A 21,868-nucleotide genomic window follows, 5' to 3' on the forward strand; every position below is an offset into this window, starting at 1 on the left:
AGAGGAGGGGGGTTAGAAGATTGGTGGGTGGAGAAGGGAAGGAGGAATGACATTCCACATGGATGGAAATTTGCTTAACCAAAGAGTGAAGAAGAGAAGAGCCAAGTGGGTTCAGTTTGAGAAAAAGTAAGGAGGAGCAGTGGAAGAAATGCCTGGAAAGGGAGGCTGAGGACACCTTGTAGAAAGGCCCAGATTCCAGGCTGAAGGTTTCATGCATAATCACACAAGATCTAGTGGGAAATCTCAGAAAGCATCCTGAGGACATTTCCATTTCACCAATGGGAAAAATAAGATCGCCAGAGATGACATCGAGGTCTCTTGCCAAACTGGCAGGATCAGGATCACAGCTGGGCTTTGCAGTTCTTGGGACCACTCTTCTCAAACATATACATGCATATATTTTTGGAGTGACTTACCATTTACCTCCAAGTACACTTTTGAGCCATGACCAGCTTTATTCTCCTCTGAGTTTCTTTCATAGCATACTGGTGAATAATTTGTCTTGGATGCGTCTAGTACCTTTCATCTAGAGATCTTAAGGAGCCTTAATGACAACCAAGCTTCATTATTTCTGTTTTGTGTATGAGGAAACTGACTCACAGAGGGTATGGCAATTTTCTCATTCATGGTGAGAGTTATTACCAGAACCATGAATGAAACCCAGGATGAAACTTGAATTCATAAACCATTAAACCATGTATCCTTTATAGTAGTGGAGTTTACTATTATAATGACACCTTTGTATTGAGAGTTGATTCCTTTATTCTATTATTAAATCTTGGCTTATGAGGGGCAGAAGCATCTCACTACAATGCCAGCTTGAGTTGTTCTGCAATGCAAAGCGAGATGAGAAAAGTTGTTGTGTGTTTTGGTGATGCCCAGGCCATTCAGAGTTTCTTGTTTTCATCCATCCATCCATTTATTAATTCATTCCATTATCATATATCTGAGTCTCTATTACATCATCTGGAGAATGGGCAGAGTAATATTACCATTAGCAAAAGGTGTTCTGAGAAGTAAGATAATCTCGATAAAGCACATTGTCTAGCACACAGTAAGCCCTTATTCAAAATAATAGTTATTGTCATCAAATGAGTGATTTCAAGTGCCAGATGGAAAGACAAAAAATGGTTCTTTCACAGCCCTATTTATGGGTGGAGAAGGTGAGGTTGCATCTGAAGGGTGGATTAATTCCTGAGAACGAGGTAGTGCCCTCAAATTAAAAACTGGAACAGAGCAGATGTGTCTCAGGTAGACCAGATTGGAGTTCTTTGAATTTGGACCACGAAGTGTCAGGAGAGCTAGGAAGGTACTTTTGGGTAGTGGGTGTAAAACTGACACCAGCCACTTAGAAATGGTCTGGGAATGAAGAGACACAGAAAAGAAACACAGACAGGGGTGCCTGGGGTGGCTCAGTCAGTTAGGTGTCTGACTTTGGCTCGGGTCATGATCTCACCCTCCATGGGTTCGAGCCCCACATCAGGCTCTGTGCTAACAGCTCAGAGCCTGGAGCCTGCCTCAGATTCTGTGTCTCCCTCTCTCTCCACCCTTCCCCATTCTCTCTCTCTCTCTTTCAAAAGTAAATGTACATTAAAAAAAAAAAAAAGCAGAAAAAATGCAGATGAAATGGGGTGGAGTTTCTAAGTCCTGCACATCTATCTAGTGGTTTATGGTAGAATCAAAACCGTATAGACTGATAGTCTGGCCTGTTAAAATTCCATTTATTCTCTGTTTATTTTCCCAATACTCTTCCTTCATATTGAACACAATTTTTGTCCAAGTTCCCACCTGTGCGTCGGTGCTCAGGATATATCAGAGACAGTGTTAAAAAGGAAGCAGCCAACCTCAGAGAGAGCCACAGGAATGCCCCTGAGAAGTGCAAACATAGGGAGACCCTTTTTCTATGGCTCATTTGGGATGAGATATGTTTGATATTACTAGGAAACTGCCAGTTCATAGAGCCTCTTACAGTGTCAGTCCTCTGTGTGTCCTAAAAACTGGGTTTACGATCTTTCCCAATCTGGACACAAAAATCCGGAAGTTGTCAAGGAAAATGTTGATAGATTTGGTTTCATAAAAGATAAAAACCTTGGGTGGCAAAAAGTACCAAAGCCAAAACTGAATGACTAGCAACAGGCTGGAGGAAAATATTTGCAAACTATAACACAGATTTTAACATTCTAATAAAAAGGGATATCCACAATACATAAAGAGCTCCTATAAATCAACAAGAAAGGCCAATGGACAAAATGCATAAGCAGATAATTTCAGAAGAAACAGAAACACAAAATGCTCATCTTCAGTAGTAATTGAAGGAATACCACTGAAAACAGATGTCATTTTGTTTGCTCATCAGATTGGCAAAAATCAAAAAGGTTTATAACGGTGAATACTGGCAAATGTAAAGGTAGTTTTCTCTGCTGATAGCGAGAATGTTAACTTGTGTAGCTTTTTTATTTTTTATTATTTGTTTTTAAAGTTTATTTATTTTGAGAGAGTGTGTGCATGCATGTGTCTGCAAGTGTACAGAAGAGGGGCAGAGAGAGAGAGAGAGAGAGAGAGAGAGAGAGAGAGAGACAGTTACAATCAGGCTCTGCATGGTCAGCAAGGAGCCCAACTAGGGGCTCGATCCGTTAACCGTAAGATCATGACCATTGTGACCTGAGGTGAAACCACGAGCCAGACGCTCAACCAACTGAGCCACTCAGGAGCCCCACTGGTGTAGCCTCTTTTGTTTTAAGTTTATTTATTAATTTTGAGCGAGACAGAGAAAGCATGTGTAGAAGGGTCAGAGAGAGAGAGAGAGGGAGAGAGAGAATCCCAAGCAGGCTCCGTGCTTTCAGCACAGAGCCTGATGTGGGGCTTGAACTCATGAAACGTGAGATCATGACCTGAGCAGATATCAAGAGTTAGACATGTGACCTACCAAGTTCCCCAGGCGCCCCTGGTGTAGCCTTTTTAAAGGCCAGTTTGACAGAATCTCTAACTATTTAAAAAAAATTTTTTTTACATTTATTTATTTTTTGAGAGACATAGAAAGACAGAGCACAAGTTGGGGAGGGGCAGAGAGAGGAGGAGACACAGAATCCGAAGCAGGCTCCAGGCTCCGAGCTGTCAGCACAGAGCCCGTCGCGGGACTCGAACTCACCAACGGTGAGATCACGACCTGAGTCAAAGTCTGACGCTTAACCCACTGAGCCACCCAGGCGCCCCAAGAATCTATAACTATTTAAAGTATGCCTATCTTCTGATACAATAATTTCACTTTTAGGAATCTGCTATTCAAGTATGTCCACATGAAGGCAAAACAAAACAAAACAAAAAAACCAAACAAAAACCCACAGCCATGTCAACTGCAACAATGTTGTGATAGGGAGAAAATACTGATAACATCTAAGCACGGGCAGCATTCTCCTAAGCACTTTGTAACAACAGACCACAGGAGGAAACCCAGGAGCTGACAGCTAGGGTGTTGGCAGAGACCAGATTTCAGCCCAGTCTGTCTCCAGAATCTGTTCTTAACTACTATGCTGTTTAAAGAAAAGTAAATAAAAGTCCATACTATGGAATATAGCACAGCAGTTCAAAAGAATGAGGTAAATCTGTTTACAGACATGGAGAGCTAAGACGTGCTATTAATTAAGGGAAAAACCAAGTTGCAAAAGACTATGATCTGATATAATGCCGTCAATGTGGGGAAAAAAGTACATTTGTGTATAAGTACAAACATATATGTATGAATATAAGGTAAAGGCCTTGAGTGACAGGAGAATGTGTAGTGTGTAGAGAGATTTGGGAGAGTAATTTTTTTTTTTTGGTTTCATTTTTTTAAATTACTTTATTTTTTTTAATGTTTATTTATTTTTGAGATGGAGACAGAGCATGAACCGGGGAGGGGCAGAGAGAGAGGGAGACACAGAATCGGAAGCAGGCTCCAGGCTCTGAGCCATCAGCCCAGAGCCCGACGCAGGGCTCGAACTCATGGACCGCGAGGTCATGACCTGAGCTGAAGTCGGACGCTCAACCGACTGAGCCACCCAGGCGCCCCTAATTTTATTTTAATTTACATCCAAATTGGCATATAGTGCAACAATGACTTCAGGGGTAGATTCCTTAATGCCCCTGATCCATTTAGCCCATCCCCCCTCCCACAACCCCTCCAGCAACCCTCAGTTTGTCCTCCATATTTATGAGTCTCTTCTGTTTTGTCCCCCTCCCTGTTTTTATATTATTTTTGTTTCCCTTCCCTTAGGTGCATCTGTTTTGTCTCTTAAAGTCCTCATGTGAGTGAAGTCATAGGATTTTTGTCTTTCTCTGACTGACTAATTTCACTTAGCATAATACCCTCCAGGTCCACCCACATAGTTGCAAATGGCAAGATTTCCCTCTTTTTGATGGCCGAGTAATACTCCATTGTGTATATAGCCCACATCTTCCTTATCCTTTCACCCATCGATGGACATTTGGGCTCTTTCCATACTTTGGCTATTGTTGATAGTGTTGCTTGAGGCATGTTTTATATATATCTGGTTTCTTTCCACTTTTAGAAGAACGCATGTGTGCATTACTTTGGTAAAAGAGAATTGTTCTATTGGCCAAGGGAAAAAAAAAGGTTTAACTCATATCAACAGTCTTCTTTTCTTGAACGTGAACAATGGTGGAGGTCTTGTACAAAAATCTTCTCCAGTAGGGCTTTTTCTAGCCTATTGTAGAAGGTGCCCATTAACTGTATCTTGTTGATCAGTACCTTTTCTTCGCAAATAAGGTTTTCATGTAGAGCATTTGGGACCATGACTTCCTGTTAGCCCGCGGAGCGTCATAAAAGTATACAGCCAGTCATCGAAAAATTAATTTGGAAACTGCAAACCACACGGTGCTTTCGCTTTGTGTATTTTATTGTCTTCAGGGAAAAAGATCCATAATCACGGATCATCTCTTATTTTGCTCCAATGCATAAGCAAGAGTGTCTGGCTCACTCTTGTTTTCTTGGTGTGGTTGCGGAGGCAGGAATGAGTCACTCAACATACAGATTTAAAGGACTTACCTTTTGACCAGAAGTCAGTGTTATTATCTGAGAGGAAAGGGCTGTACGGGATCTTCCAGGGCCTCTTCCTGCTTAAGTCCAAGTGGCTTTGACACAAAGCAAAACGATGTTGCTGCTGGAAAATTTACTGATTAAATTGCCACTTTTACAAGGTTGGGGCTTCAGGACTCAGACGCTCCATTTGTGAGCTTATCTCTCACGTGCCTGCGAGAAAGGTTCTTAAGATTCTTACTACTTAATGGATAACAGATTGTAGCTTTTTTGGAGTGGCCCATCTATCTTACTCCAGTTTTCCAATTTTTGAGATTTTAATGTTCTCCTAAGCATCCTTATAGAAAAAAAATAATTCTTATTCACTCAAAGACTGTCTTTCTCTTGTTCTCGCCGCTGCTCATTTTGCAGTTTTAAATAGTGTGTGCAAACTATGTTGTATCTGTTGTTCACTCAACCTTATTTCCAACACACCTTTTCACGTACTTGCCAAAATTGCATGCGCTTGACATAAATCCAACATACCTGCCAGGATTCTTTCTGTTAACGCCACAGAGCTTGGATTCTTCCCCAATTGTTGGACAATTGGGCCCATTCTAGGTTTTAGTCATTATGCACATTCTGAATAGCCCTGCTATAAACATCTTTATGCAAGTTCTCCCCTCCCCTCCCCTTTGGATCATTTCCTTAGAAACGTATTTCCTTAAATGGGTTTACTGGGTCAAAGGGGCTCAATGAACAATTTTATAGCTCTTAGCACATATTTTTCAGATTGCGCCCTGGGTGGATCTGACCAATGGCACGGGCCGCGAGAGGGCAGGAATGCGGGGGAGCGGCCCCTATAACCACCCATCTTCCGTCCCCCCAAAGGCAAGGACCTGGAGAAGGCCTGCGGATGGAAGCAGTTTTCTATCGCCCTCTTGTTCTCTTCCTGATTACTGTTTAAGCCCAGGCTGGGAGACTGCCGGGGACGTGCACAAAGCCTTTTCGGATTCCAGCACTTCTGCCCCGGGGGCGGAAAAAAACCCTTCCAGGCCCTCCATCCCAGGGCTAGGATTCCGGTTCCCGACTCCCGTTGCACCCTCCCCCTGCCTTTCCACTGAAATCTCCGCGGCCCAGGCAGGCCCCTCGCCAGCGCACAGCTCTGCAGGCGAGGGCAGCGACTGGCGGTCGCTATTATTTTGGCGCGGGTGATGCAAGGCCCGCATAGCTGCGCGCTGAGTCAGCGGGGGCGGGCCGGCCCAACCCCCCCCCCCCCCCCCCGACTCCAGCCTCCGCGACCCCCCGGGCGCGGCGGCGGCGGCACCGGACGGTGGGGGTGGGGGGGGGGCGGCAGGCCGACCCCCGAAGCCGCGGGGTCGCCCTCGGGGGCAGGGGCGGGCGGGAGCTGGGCCGCCGGAAGACCCCCGCGCCGGGCGCGCTCTCCCCTCCCCCAGCTGGAGCTCGGCGGGTCAAGTGAGGCGGTGACCGCGCGCCGGCAGTTTACCCTCGGAGAACTCAAGGAGGGGGAGGAGGAAGCGGGGAAGGAAGGAGGCTCCAAAAGGAGAAACGCGAAGCGGCGCAGACTAGAGGAAACGAAAAAAATGGAGGCGAAGGGGCGACGGCAGGCGGAGGCCGGCGGGCGGGGGCGGGGACGGCGGCGCGCGCGCGCGCGCGGCGGGGCGGGGCGAGCGGGGGCGCGCGCCGGCGGCCGCGGCCCGAGGGGCTTGTGGGTAGCGGCTGCGCGCGGCCGGAGACGGGCGCCGCGCGGGAGTGTGCGAGGGGAGCGGGCTTGTGGGACCGAGGCGGCCGCGGCGAGCATGGGGGCGGCCTGGCGGCGGCCGTAGTTGTCTGAGCCCGGGCTTCAAGCCTCCCGGAGCCCCAGAGGGCGGGGCGGTCCGGGCCCGGCGGTGGCCGCGCCGCTTCCCCGCTCCCGCCCTCGGAGTCCTGAGGGAGCCCGCGGCGGACGAGCGGACCGGGCGGCGCGAATCTGACTGAGGGGCGGGGACGCCGTCTGCTCCTCGCCGCTCCCGGCCGGGCCGGGCGGCCCCTCGGACGGCCTCAGGCCCGGGACCGGCGCGGAGACCCGAAGCCGGGGCTAGAGGCGGGCGGTGGGCCCTGGCGGAGCCCCGCCCGGGGCCGGCGGTTCGGGGGCGGCGCTAGGCCCCGAGGCGCCCGGGCCGGAGCGCGGGGAGCGGGGAGTGCGGGGCCGGGCGGCGGCGGCATGAGCCGGCCCCCGGCGACGGGGAAAATGCCCGGCGCCCCCGAGGCCGTGTCGGGGGACGGGGCGGGCGCGAGCCGCCAGAGGAAGCTGGAGGCGCTGATCCGAGACCCTCGCTCGCCCATCAACGTGGAGAGCTTGCTGGTAGGTGGCCGGGGCCCCCGGCGCCCTCCCCGCTCTACGAGCGCCTGCCTCCGATCCCCGCTCTGTGCCCACCCATCCGTGGGAGGGAGGTCTCGCCCCACCCCGCCCAGCTTCCGGCCGCCGGGCCCCGGGTCGGAGGCCAGACACTCCTGCGACTAAGTTCCAGCAGGAGGGACCCACGTCTGATTCCTTCCCTTCCACCTCCCGGCGCCGGTGTCCTCCGCGGCCGCCCCCTTTCCTGGAGCCCTGGGAGGGAACACCCCTCTTCTCCTTCCCGCCCGCCCTCTCGGTTTGGGGAGGTGGGGTGCAGGGTTTGCTCTTTCATTCAGCGGACTAGCCAGTTTGAAAGAGCGGCGTGCTGCGTGGGGACGCGGGGTCGGAGCCGCGGAGGAGAAACCTGATGCTCTCGCTGTGGGGAGTCCCCACCTGGGGTGGATGACAAAGAGCTGTCCTCGTTCTCCCCGCGGTCTGCCACCTTGAAACGCGTCGCTAAAGTTTTCGTGTGGCTTCAGGTGTCCTTGAACCTCCAGGGTTGCGATTAGTGCATTGTAACTTCTGCAAATTTAGTTGCCCGAGGTTGTTGAGCCCGAGCCGAAGACTCCAGTCTGCATTGCCGAGTAGAATCAATCTCTCCTTTTCATTGCGTCTGTCTCCCAAGACAGCCCGTGAAATACAAGTGAATGAGCACGTGAAGTCCGCTAGCTGGCCCTCGATTAACGAAGGAGTATTTTTTTTTTTTTTTTTTTTTTTTTTTTTTACCAACTGGAAATGCACCGTGGGGGGGAGGGGGGATTGCTTATTTCTTATGTTTGTTTTGTTAGGTTAGACGATTGCATCTCAGACACTTTGGTTCGTGTGCTCTTTGTGGGAACAGGAGGTGTGGATTTTTACCCTGGGGAGGCGGAGAAAGTGAGAAAGATGCTCCGGATGTTAGATCCACCCCGGAGGACTAGAATTTGCGTGGGTGGTGCTTGGATGCGGTGGGTCTTCTCGCCCAGAACCCACGTTCCGTTCTAGTCCCCGCGTCGGGAAGCCGGGCGACCGTACGTGCTGAGAACTGTGCCTCCTCCCTTTCCAGTGCTGAACTGACTTTTCTTCCGAAGTCATTGGTCACCTTTTGCGGTTCCTGGAGTCCTTTGCAGGGTGACTCAGTGCTCACTTTGGCCAAAGTGCAGGAACTGCCCGACGAGCGCGTCTCTTGCTGTGCGGGGAGCAGAATGCGGCGATGCGCCGCGTCCTGGCTCGAGCGCTGGGCGCTTTCTTCCGCCGAGTTTTGTGTGAGGCCGTGGGTGTGCTTTCCCGGCACGGCGGCCCCCCTGGTCGGGCTTCGGGCGGCTTCGGCCGGCTTCGGCGGGGGGCACGAGGGGTTGCGTGAAGGGCACAGCTTTTCCTGCGCCGGAGCAGGGACTCTGGGCTTCGCTCCCAGCATTTTCGCTGCGGTATTTTGCTAGCAAAACTTTGACCCAAGGCCAGAAAGTTCGGTTAAAAATAGCGCCGCGAACCTCCAGGATTCGTCAGGTTCGTATTCAGCCCCACATAGAAAGGTTTTGCACGTCACTGTCATTTCTTGGGTCTTTACCGATGTTGGCTCTCCAGGTTATTTTGAGCCTGAGCCCGAGCCCAAGCTGTTTTCTGCCCGTGACGTGTTCGTCGTTCCATTTCGTACGGTGTTTTCTCAACCACGAAGACGAAGGCTGTTTTTGAAAGTGAAACATCACGCGTGTTTAGTAAACAGTTGGGCCCATTCATTGCTGGCGTGCTCAGTCCTGCCGGGACACTTGGCGCTTTCAGTAAGGTGACGTGTTGTTGGTGCGAGAGCTGACGTTACCTGCTGCTGACCCGACACCTTCTGCTGTTGCTGTTTCAGTTGATTGAATGTTGTGGTTCTGAGTTGGAGTGAACCTAACCGGGCCGCAGATTGGCCCCTACTCTTCTTTGCAGCCAGGTCGCAGTGCTTGTGTTGCGAATTGATGAGCTGAAAAAAAGTCTCAACTGCGTTGTAGTTAGTTTTAAGTTACGTGTGTTTCATTGTGCAAGATAGAATGAGTTGGTCTGTGTGTGTGTGGTAACATAGAATTTACCATTTTAACCATTTTTGAGTGTACAGTTCTGTGGCATTAATGACACTCGCGTTGTGGTACAGCCGTCACCACTACTCTGTTCATTTCCAGGAACTTTTTTATCCTTCTAGACAGAAACCCAATGAATTAATCTCCACAAGAGTGTTATAAAAACATACTTCTTGAAATGCTCATGATGGAGTGGTTGGGATGCAGCCTGCGTGTCACCTTTGACTGTTTCACCGAATAGGGCATTTCTGTTGGTTTTATTATAGAAAACGAGTAGTTTTTTCTTTAACAGAGGAAAAAACTTAACAACACACCATGGGTCTTAGTTACTTCCTTCAGGAGTTCAGAGAGCACCGTTTAAAGCCGCGTACTAAGATGACAAAAGTATGGAGAAGAAATACACCAGAAGTTACTGTATAATTATTCTTAGACGGTAAAATCTGTAGGAAAAAATGTTACGTGAGATTACACGCAAAGCGCTTAACTCAGTGCTTGGTGCGTCGTTGTGCTCGTTAAATTTAGCTCACTTGTGCTTGCCTTTAGCATAGTTAATTGCTTTAAATTTCCTTTGAAAAGGAAAATGGTTTTATTGGCAACTATTCCTTGCTATGTAATTTTCAGTAAGCAGCATTATAATCTGAATTTGCCATCAGAGAAGTGCTAGCAATCATCAAGCATAGATAAAGCTGGATTCTAAGACCATGTCAGTGTTAAAAGGCTAAATTTTCTCTGCAGAGGCTCCCTGCTTTATTACATGGGTCCTTAGATTAATCTGAAGAGAGTATATCCCTTTTGTGTTTGCAGGTTGTGGGCTGCTTGGTATTATTTAAAAATAGAGTTTTGAGAGAGGTCTGTTTCTATAATACTTTTTTTGGAGGGGAGGGATTTCAGTGGTATGCTTTTGTAGTGTTTGAAACTTTTTGGTAAACACCCATGTTTTGTTGTTAGGACTCAGCTTCTCATACTGTTTTCCCCAAATAATCTGCTAAAAAGAATTGCACTTTAGCGTTATGCTGGAGAGAGTTTAGCTTAGTTTAGTTTAGTTTGTAATCTTTATACCCAGTGTGGGGCTCAAACCCATAACCTCGAGATCTACCAACTGAGCCAGCCAGGTGCAGTTGGAAAGATGTCTTTCCTGAGCTCTGCTTTTGGGTTTTGATGTGTTTTATTTTTTAAAAGAGTAGATGGTTATAATAACCTGTAGGATTCAGGCTTGAGGAAACTTACGGAAGACTGGTGCTGATGGGGAAAGGGGATTAAAATTTTATTTGTGAACTTGAGTGACTTAGAATACAAAATGCTTTACTTGATTGATTTCATTATACTGGTAAACTATATGAAAATATTTACCACAGTGCTTAGATTTCAGCTTAGTACTGGTTATCGACCTAATTATAGTAAAATTTTATGTGTATTTTTTCCCCACCGTGTAATAAGTGCAACTACCATAAAGATATAAAAGTGAAGTGAAATAAAAATTGAAAAATTGTTTTATACACGTTCTTCTTTGTGAAATAAAAATGGGGCATCTTTAGCATCAATGGGATTACTTTACTTAAAACTTGCTCTTTTGGGGCGCCTGGGTGGCTCAGTTGGTTAAGCATCTGGCTTCGGCTCAGGTCATGATGTCATCAGGCTCTGCGCTGACAGCTCAGAGCCCTGAGCCTGCTTTAGATTCTGTCTTTCTCTTTGCCCCTCCCATGCCTGTGTGCTTTCTCTCTCTCTCTCTCTCACTCGCTCGCTCTCAAAAATAAATAAACTTAAAAAAATTTTTAAAAACTTGCATTTTTATGATTATTAAAGAAAATGAATTGGCTGGGGAGGTTTCAAAAAGTAATTTATGGCATTTGCTGTTTAGGTGAAGTTGAGTGTCTTTGAAAGTACAGGTTCACAGTCCCTCACCCACAGTTTTGCTGCATGTAAAGAACTCTCAAAACCAAGTTTTTGGTAAAACTTGCATGATGATAACCTCTGACCGGATCTGATGTTAGAATATTTATAATCAGTTTGTCCCTCTTGGTGTAAGTAGGAATAGCTTTCCTTGGGGAAATACTAATGTGTTTGATTTCAGGGTACTACTGCAGACTCAAAAGAGGGTTTTCAGGAATGTAGTGTATATGGTATATGTACTTTATTACCATTCTGAAATCTAAAATATTCTGAATTTGGAAACATCTTGCCCTAATATAAGGGTAGTGTAGACTTCTATATGTTTTAAATACTGTAGTTGTAAAGAAATTGTGAATAATTATCTTGAAACCTAAGTTGTTTTGGTTGAGTCATGAGCTCATAGTTCTCTTTTCCCACTTTGAATTCTGAAATATTCTAAACATTAAGAGAATATAGAGCTCAAATATGAATTATGAAGCATAAAAAACAAACATCCATGAAATCACTGCCCAATTGGATGAACAGAACACTAGCATTTTGAAGTTACTGTGTTTGGGTGTTGCTGCTGCTTCATCAGTCTTTCTGTGTCCGCTCCTATTACCTTGGCATTTTTGTATTATTTCTTTGCTTTATTTTGTAAATTACATTTGTATATTTCCCTAAACAGTACTGTTTAGCTTTACTTAATTCTTTAACATTTAAAAAAAAGTTAAAACGTATGTAGTGTGTTCTTTTGTGACTTGCTTTTTCCAGTCAAAAGTTTTATTTCTAAGATGCACCCACAATGTGGTTTATTCATTTCAGTGCTATGGAAACCAGTCTTCAGTGCTCCACTCTATTTGATGGATATTTAGATTGTTATTCTTTTCTTTTCTACTGTTATGGACATTGTTGCTGTGAACATCACTGGAGTCCATGTGAAGGACTAGGCTATCTGTAGGCTAGGGTATATATTTAGGAGTGGAATTTGTTGGGTTTTCAGATACGCTATTTTCAACATAACAAAGTAATGGGTAGAGTTAAAATTTTCCCCCAACATTTTATTATGGAAAATTTCAAAGTATAGTAAAGTTGAAAGAATTGATAGTGAACATCTGTATACTTTCCAACTAATTAATATTTTGCTGTATTTATTATCTATCAGTACGTTTATCCTTTATCCATCTATCAGTATGTTTTTTTGTTTTTGATTCATTTAAGTTGTAGCTATCAGTATGCTTGTCTTTTAAATACTTCAGCATGCATTTCTTTCTCTTTCTTCTTTTCCTTCCTTCCTTCCTTCCTTCCTTCCTTCCTTCCTTCCTTCCTTCCTTCCAGTTGGCTTTGTGCCCAGCATGGAACCCAGCATGGGGCTTGAACTCACCACCCTGAGATTAAGACCTGAGCTGAGACCTAGAGTCAGATGCTTAACTGACTCAGTCACACAGGTGCCCCTGAATAAGTTAAAATTTTTTTTAAAGTACAGTCTCCCCCACAACGTGAGACTTGTACTAACGACCTCAAGATTAAGGTGTATGCACGCTCTCCTCCCTGAGCCAGCCGGGGGCCCCTAGCGTGCATTCCGTTGAGTAGAGCTCAATATTTATTTAAGCTTTTTAAAGATTAAATTTACATACAATGAAATGCACAGATCTTAAGTGTACTATTGATGACTTTTGACAAAGGCACACACCTGTGTAATACAAATCCTTACCAAGATACAGAACATTATTACTAACCCAGAAATCTTCCTTATATGGCTTTTCAGCTAATTCCACATCCCATTCCCTTAGATTCTATCACTCTTCTGATTTTTTTTCCTACTAAAGATTACTTTAGCCTCTTGTAGAACGTCATATAAATGGAATCCTATGTAGCGTGTACTCTTTTGTATCTGGCTTATTTTATTTAGCTCAGCGTAGTTGTTGAGATTTAGCCATGTTATTGTGTATATCAACAGTTTATTCCTTTCTTAGGACTGAGAGCAGTATTCCATTATATGTATAAACCATAGTCTTTTAGCCATTTCCTGTTAATAGATATTTGGGCTGTTTTTAGTTTTTGGCTAGTATATATAATATACTTAGGCTTTTTTTTTTTTTTTTTTAAGTTTATTTATTTATTTTGAAAGAGAGCACAAGTAGTGGAGGTGCAGAGAGGGAGAGAGAGAATCCCAAGCAGGCTCCGTGCCACCAGTATGGGAGTCTGACGTGGGGGCTCAAATTCTCAAACCGTGAGATCATGATCTGAGCTGAAGTCAAGAGTCAGATACTTAACTGACTAAGCTACCCAGGTATCTCAGTGTACTTTGAGTGTTAATAAAGCTTGCTAAGAACAATCTTATATTAAGTCTTTATGAGGACATGTTTTCATTTCTTTTGGGTAAATACCTAGTATTGGATTTGCTAGGTCATAGGATAGGTATGTGTTTAATTTTTAAGAGCTGCTAGAGGTGGGTGTTTATGTAATTTTTAAGAACTGCCAGACTGGGGCGCCTGGCTGGCTGCTGTAGAGATTATTTAAAAATAAAATCTTAAAAAAAAAAAAAAAGCTTCCAGATCCCTTTCCAAAGTGGTCATATAATTTGACACTCCCACAACAGTGAATGAGCATTCCAGTTCCTCCTCAACACTGAATTTTATTTTATTTTATTTTATTTTATTTTATTTTATTTTATTTTACTTTATTTTACTTTATTTTTTAAATGTTTGTTTATTCTTGAGACAGAGCATGAGCAGGGGAGGGGCAGAGAGGGAGAGAGACACAGAATCTGAAGCAGGCTCCAGGCTCTAAGCTGTGAGCACAGAGCCCAAAGTGGGGATTGAACCCATGAATTGTGAGATCATGACCTGGGCCAAAGTCAGGCACTTAACCAGCTGAGACACCCAGGTGCCCCAACACTGAGATTTTTAAATTTTAGCCACTTTGTGGGTGGGTAGTGGTATCTCGGTGTGATTTTAATTTACATTTCTCTGATAAGTAATGATAATACTTTTTCAGGCACTTACTGGCCATTTGTGTACCTTCCTTTGTGAAATATTTGTTCAAATCTTTGCTCATTTAAAAAATTTGGGTTCTTAGGGAGCCTGGGTGGCTTAGTTGGTTAAACGTTGACTTTTGATTTTGGCTCAGGTCACCCTCTCACGGTTTGTGGGATTGAGCCCGATGTTGGGCTCTGCGCTGACAGCTGGAGCCTGCTTGTGATTCTTTCTCCCTTTCTCTCTGCCCTTCTCCCCCACACTCTCAAAATAAATGAAGTAAACATTAAAAAAATTTGGGGTTTTTCCCTTTATTTTTATTATTGAGTTACACAAGTTCTTATGTATCCTATATACAGTTCTTTCTCAAATATGTTTTGCCAATTTTTCCCCTAGTCTGTGGCATGTTTTTTTTTGTTTGTTAGTTTTGTTTCAGTCAATTTTTTTATGATTATTGCTTTTCCTGCCTAAGAGGCTTGCTATCCCCCTGTTACAAAGATACTCTGTTTTGCTTTCTTCTGGAAGTTTTATAGTTTTAACTTTTATGTTTAGGTCTAGGATACATGTGAAGCCAATTTTAGTGTATGGTGTGAGTTAGGGGTCAAGGTTCACCCCTCCCCCCCATATTTCCCCTATCCAGTTGTTTAGATTATCCTGTACCATTTTTTTCCAGCTTTATTGATACATAACTGACATATAACATTGTATAAGTTTAAGGTGTACGGTTGACACATGTATATTTTACCAAATGTTCACCACAGTGAAGTTACTTAACACATCCTTCACCTCACATATTTACCATGTGGTTGCTGCTATTTTTGTTAGTGTGAGAATATTTAAGATTTTTTTAGTAGCAACTTTCAAGTATACAATACAGTATTGTTAACTATAGTCACCACCAAATTCACCAATTTTTAATAAATAACTTTTCTCATTGGACGGGTTTGGTGCCATTGTCGAAAATGAATATGCTGATAGGTGGATTTTTTTATTTGTCTCTCTACTGCTTAGTAACTACATTCAATTGTTAGATACACTTATGTTATTTAACTCATGCTCTATTCATTTGTGGGTTCTGTTATTTAACCCATGCTCAGTTTATTTATTTTTTAGTTTTAATCTTTTTACCTGAAGGAAATGGGCAGACAGCCATGGCTGAAAAACCTAGATTTTATTTTTTTGAAGGGAAGAAAGATGTAAATTTTTTTAATTTTAAAAATCATATGTTCTTATTGTAAAAAACTTAGGAAATAAAGGTATAAATTCAAATAACATATATAGTCTCCCCACGTAGAGTTAAATTAACATTTTGGTATAATCTGTGTGAAAAATTAAAATATAAAAAAAGTAGAATTACATTGTACATGTGCTTTGCCATTTTTTTTTACACTTAATAATAGAAGCTTTTGTATAGTCAAATTTATCAATCTTCTCACTAAAGAGTGATTTCTGACTTAGATGTTATGTTTAGGACATCCTCCATCATCAAGATTATGGTATCATATACCTCAATTTTCTTTTAGTACTCTAATGATTTTATGTTTATTACGTTTGGAATTCTGTTGGAAACTGTGAAATAGGGGTACAAAGATTTTATCAGGAGGTTCGTCTAAGTATTAGAGCTCCCAAAATAATAATTAGAAGCCTTTGTTTATATCTCTGTATGTATTCCTTTTACTTTTAAAATTTATTTATTTTGAGAGAGACGGAGAGAGCATGAGCAGGGGAGGGCAGAGAGAGGAGAGAATCGCCAGTAGGTTCCGCCTTCAGCGGAGAGCTGGACGCGGGGCTCAATATCACAACCTCGAGATCATGACCTGAGCCTAAATCAGGAGAGATGCTTAACCCACTGAGCCACTCAGGTGCCCCTATATCTTTGTATTCTTGTCTTATCACTGTCTAGTTGGAGAGTGGTGCTTGGGAGAAGAGAGAGGGTAATGATTATAGATGTGGTTTTCATTTGGGTGTCTTGAGTTTTTTTATGGAATACTACTGCAGAACTATACTTAAAAATCCTGTTCTGTGCTAACTCTCAAAAAATATATCTATAAGCTGTTAGTGATAAAGGTTACTGGTGAAGAGAATGTGGATGACTTAGGGCAGCTTACAGCTTTTGAGAAAAAACCCACAAAATAACATTTTCCATTGGCAAGTTAGCCTATTATTTGGAGCTTAATATTTAAATTGTGAAATCATGGTGGCATTTGGGACTCTACTAAAACTGTCTCCTCTTTATCCTTGATTGTAGTTACTCTTTCCTTTCATCTGTACTTTTTTTCTTTAAAAATATGATTGAATCATGGAGATATATTTGTAAATTCTGCAACTGGCTGTCCCAGATGACCCTTGTTCATCTTTTTGGAAAGCATTTGGATCATAATAGTTAGCATTTATTGTGTTTTCTCTCTCTCCCCTCCCCCCTTGCTCACTCTTCCTTTCTGTGTGTGTGTGTGTGTGTGTGTGTGTGAGAGAGAGAGAGAGAGAGAGAGAGAGAGAGAGAGAGAGAGAGAGGCAAAAAGGAAATACTGAGATTCATTCTTGGTTCATCTTTGATAATATTTTGGGGAACGTTTCTCTAATTCCAAGAATGATTTTATGGTTTGTTGCTTCATTTTGGTAAGGTAGGAGTTGTTTGTTCAGATATCTGAGGTGCTTTATAATTTTTTGTTATAGTTAATTGATGACTTATTCAATATCTGATTTCCTTTATTCTTTAAGAGTTTAGACTTTTTTAGTTATAAAGCAACCGATAGAAATTTTCTTTATTTTCAAGAGATGATAGGTTTGGAGTGAATTTTTAACACTTTGTTGTTAGGGGTGGTTTTAAATGCCATGTAGATGAATAGCAGAGCCTCCTCCAGCAGTACCTTAGACGGAAACAGGAGAACAGGGTTGGCATTATCTTAATTACCTGTATGATTGTAATAAGGAATGCTTAATATACCAAGTGTTGTCTTTTTTTTTTTTTAATGTGTATTTTTGAGAGCTAGAAAGTGCAAGCCAGGGAGAGGCGGGGGTGGAGGGGCGCGCAGAGGATCCAGATTAGGGTCTGTGCTGACAGCAGGGAGCCCGATGTGGGGCCTGAACTCACCAACTGTGAGATCATCACCTGAGCTGAAGTCCGAGGCTTAACCGATTGAGCAACCCAGGCACCCACTAAGTGTTCTCTTATATATTTCCTGGTTTTTGAGTTTACTTAATGAACAGAATATAAGCTCTTTTAGGACATGTGTCTTTTTTGTCTTCCTGTTGTTGTGCCCTGTAAATATTTGTTGAATGAACTAACAGTTTTCTTTTAAGTAACAGGAGTGATAACCTGTAGAAATATATCCCTGCTTAAAGAAATATTAAAGTATTCCCTAAATAAACATTGTTATGTGTTCCTATCACTTATTTCTTACAATTTATAGGAAAGAGGATAAGTAAACATCTGTATATGCAAAGAGGATAAATCTAAATGGTAGAATTGGAGGTCAAGCAGGAAAAGTGAATAATGATTGGACATTTTCTGGATTGTGGTGAAACAATTTGTTTTGGAAAGGATTTAGCTGATTTTACTCAGTGTGTTAGGTGAAGTTAAAGACACTTCGTGTGGGCTGCCTATCCTTTAACATTTATTATGTTTCTTCTGTTTCCCCTAACCCCTGACTTTTCTTCTGGTAAAATATATCCAGTTCCTTCTTATATACCTAGGTGATGCCTGCGTTGAAGCAGTGCTTCATGAGTAAGGGCAGATGAAATGATGGTGAGTGTGTTCACAGTGGGGGGTGCCTGGGTGGCTCAATCAATTGAGCAACTGACTTCGCCTCAGGTCAGGTTCTCGCAGTTTGTGAGTTCAGGCCCCGCGTCGGGCTCTGTGGTGACCGCTCAGAGCCTGGAATCTGCTTCGGATTCTGTGTCTCCCTCTCTCTGACCCTCCCCTGCTCGTGCTTTGTCTCTGTCTCTCTCAAAAATAAACATTAAAAAAAAAGTTTATTGTTTGTAATAATCCATCCTTCAGTAAACCCAAATGCTTGATTTTTATTGTTCCCTTTGCATTGTATTTAAAACAGCTGTAGAAAAAAAGACAGTGTAGAGTATGGTTTTTCTTCTGTGTCTAAAGGTGACCGTCATTTAGCAAAGGAGAGCAATACACAGTATCTTGCTTGTAGTAAGTCCTTGATTATTGTTGGTTGAATGATAACTACAAGCTGTAGATGTAGTGCAGTTGATAAACGTGTTTCAGTCTCTTCTTTGCCCTTAGAATAAGCTGTGAAATAGAAGTCTGGCAGTTGAGAGTGGTCAGCAGGTGTTGAACATAGGTATCATGTTTACTAGATTTGTTAGTTCTTTTTATTGAGGTATAATTTACATAGTCTAAAATTCACTCATTTGTAAGTATACAACGTACTACTGATTTTCAGTAAATTTATAGTGTTGTGAAAACATCACAATCCATTTTCATTAACCTCCCAAAATTTCCTTGAGCATGTTTACAGTCTGTCCTTACTCCCAGGGAAGTCAGCCACTGACTTGTTTTCTGTGTCTGTAAGTTTTTCTTTTTTGGAAAGTCCATACAAGTGGAGTCATACAATGTGCAGTCATTTATTCTGACTTCTTCCACTTAGCATAACATTTTTGAAGTTCATCTGTGTTGTAGCATGTATTAGTATTTTGGTCTTTTTTTTTTTTTAAGTTTATTTATTTTGAGGGAGGGGCAGAGAGAGGAAGCCACCCAGGCGCCCCAGTAATTTGTTCTTTTTAATTGCTGACTAATATTCCATTGTATAGATATACCATATTTTGTTTATGAATTCACCATATGTGTAGACACGTGTTTTTATTTCTCTTGGCTAGATTTTAATGAGTTGGATTGCTGGGTCATGTAGTATGCATATATATATATATATATATATATATATATACACACACATATATATGTAAACCATATATATAGTTTATGCTTAACTTTTTCCTTTTTTCTTCTTTTATGCTTGACTTTTTTTTTTTTAATTTATTTATTTATTTTGAGAGAGAGAGGGAGCTTGAACAAGCAGGACAGGGGCAGAGAAAGAGGGAGAGAGAATCACTGTCAATGCAGAGCCCGATGCAGGGCTCAAACTCACGAGCTGCCACATCATTCCGCGAGCCCAAATCAAGAGTTGGATGCTTAACTGACTGAGCAACCCAGACGCCCCTCTTATGCTTAAACTCTTAAGAAACTGTACAAAGTGGCTGTACAGTTTTCCATTCCTACCAACAGTGTATGAGGGTTCTAGTTCTCCACATGTTCAGAGAATGCCTGGCATTGCCTATCTTTGTGATGATAACCAGTAACCATGATAGTGCATTTTATTTACTAATGATAAATGATGCTGAGCACTACTTCATGTGCTTGTTAATTTTGTTTTTTAATTTTTTACCAAAGTATCATGAGTATGGTCTAGTAAAAGGAGTTTCATTTTGCATCCCCCAGACCAATTTCAGTGTTTATAAATAGAAACAAATAGATATAGATCAGAGCCCTTTATAGGTGGAATTATCCTACTGGCTAGTGTTTACACCTGAAAGGCCCAATTAATACTCAGCATTTTTTTTTTTTTTTAAACCTTGTTGTGGTACCTTTTGCTTCCAAGTAATGAATGAGTCTTGCTGAGCTAGCTGTATAGGCCCTGATAATGGTAGCGAAGTCTCTACTAGTTGAGTTATTTCTAAGCTACAGATCAAGTTGAAGTACTTCTGACTTAAATGTACGGCCTTTGATTGCTTCTTCATTATGTTTTGTGCTGATATTTTCTTTTTCGTTTTTTTTTTCTTTTTTTTCTTTTTTTTTATTTTGGGCATCTTGAGTAAGCTTATAAACTGATTTCTCTCATATTGACCCAACATTCATCTTTATAAACTTTTCTGTTTTACGTAAAAACAAAAAATTCTTGGGGATCCTGGGTGGCTCACTTGGTTGAGCATCTGACTTTGGCTCAGGTCATGATCTGACAGTTTGTGAGATTGACTTCCGCTTTGGGCTCTGTGCTGACAACTCAGAGCTTGGAGCCCGCTTTGAGTTTTGTGCCTCCCTCTCTCTCTGCCCCCTCCCCCTGCTCATGCTGTGTCTCTCTCTGTCTCTCAAAAACAAATAAACATTAACAAATAACAATTCGTACTTTTAATTTTGTAAGTTGATTCCTATGATAGTGTTTTAATTTTTTTAAATTCATTTTATTTTTTACATTTATTTATTTTTGAGAGACAGAGACACAACACAAGTGGGGGAGGGGCAGAGAGAGAAGGAGACACAGAATCCGAAGCAGGTCCAGGCTCTGCAGGTCCAGGCTCTGAGCTGTCAGCACCAAGCCTGATGCGGGACTTGAACTCACTGACTGAGATCATGACCTGAGCCGAAGTCAGACGCTCAACCAACTGAGCCACCCAGGCGCCCCAGAAAGTGTTTTAAACACTATGTGTTCCACTTCACTATTGGCTTATACTTTCAGTACCCCTCTGATTTAACATACAGATACAAATGTTACTTCTTTTTTGTTCATAGGTGGCATTGGATATTGACTTGTGGGATTAAATTATGAGCAGAGTTCTGGAATTTAACCAAGAGAGTTCTTTTTAGATGTAAAAGGAGCTGCCATATTTGTGCATTCTGTGTCAGGATATGACCCTACAGTTTGCCCTGTATGATTCCTTTAGAGGTTGTACTAAAAGTATGCTTATTGAAATAGAAGTTGTTAGTTTAGATTGTATTTTTTGAGTTTTTATTAAAGATAATTCCAAATGGGACTTTTTTGAGCAGAAAGGAAAATTTAGGAAAGAATTCTTTTAGTATTTAAGATGCTTTAATTTATTAAGCATGAATTTTTAAAATTTTGATTGTAGTGATAATTATTTTTCTAAAAGGAAAGTGCACTGCCATGAGCTCTGAGGCCTGCAAGATGTAGTGAAATGTGTATATATTGAAACCCTTGCAAAAATATTTCAGGTATTAAATGTGTAAACATCAGTATGATTTTGAAAAATTTTACTGTTTTGGGATAACTTACAGAGTTATGGTTTGTAGTATTTGGAACTTTTATATACATTATATGGCCATATTTTATTGTATTGCATAGTGGATGATGTTCAAGTTGAAGTTGAATGGTTAAAAATGATGTGTTGTGATTGGCCAGTTTGCCTGTGTTGAAAGAGTCAGATTAAAAAATTTTTTTTGTATGAATCATTAGATTTTTTTTTAAGGGCCACTGATTGATCATATAATCAGCATATATTGGAATTAGTGAAGATGAGAGGAAAGTATATCCTACTTCTTTTTAAAAAAAATTTTTTTAATGTTTATTCATTTTTGAAAGACAGAGAGAGACAGAGCATGAAGGCGGAAGGGGCAGAGAGAGAGGGAGACACAGAATCTGAAGCAGGCTCCAGGCTCCAGGCTCCAAGCTGTCAGCACAGAGCCCAACGCGGGGCTCAAACTCACAAACTGCGAGATCATGACCTGAGCCGAAGTTGGATGCCCAACTGACTGAGCCACCCAGGCACCCCAATATATCAAACTTCTTATTTTCTTTCAGAGAAATAAGATATCAAGTCAGAA

General features: G+C 42.4%; 1 protein-coding gene across 2 annotated transcripts in view; it reads left to right on the top strand.

The window, feature by feature from the left end:
* Nucleotides 1-7,218: 7,218 nt before the first annotated feature.
* ROCK2 (Rho associated coiled-coil containing protein kinase 2) overlaps nucleotides 7,219-21,868 on the top strand; it is a 137,385-nt gene continuing 122,735 nt past the window's right edge. For both annotated transcript variants that reach the window (XM_042982491.1, XM_042982490.1), the window contains exon 1: nucleotides 7,219-7,379. In XM_042982491.1, coding sequence (XP_042838425.1) covers nucleotides 7,239-7,379 — 141 coding nt within the window. In that variant the 5' untranslated portion in view covers nucleotides 7,219-7,238. The remainder of the gene's footprint in view (nucleotides 7,380-21,868) is intronic.

Source organism: Panthera tigris, chromosome A3 (genome assembly GCF_018350195.1).
Source record: "Panthera tigris isolate Pti1 chromosome A3, P.tigris_Pti1_mat1.1, whole genome shotgun sequence".
NCBI classification, from domain to species: Eukaryota; Metazoa; Chordata; class Mammalia; order Carnivora; family Felidae; genus Panthera; species Panthera tigris.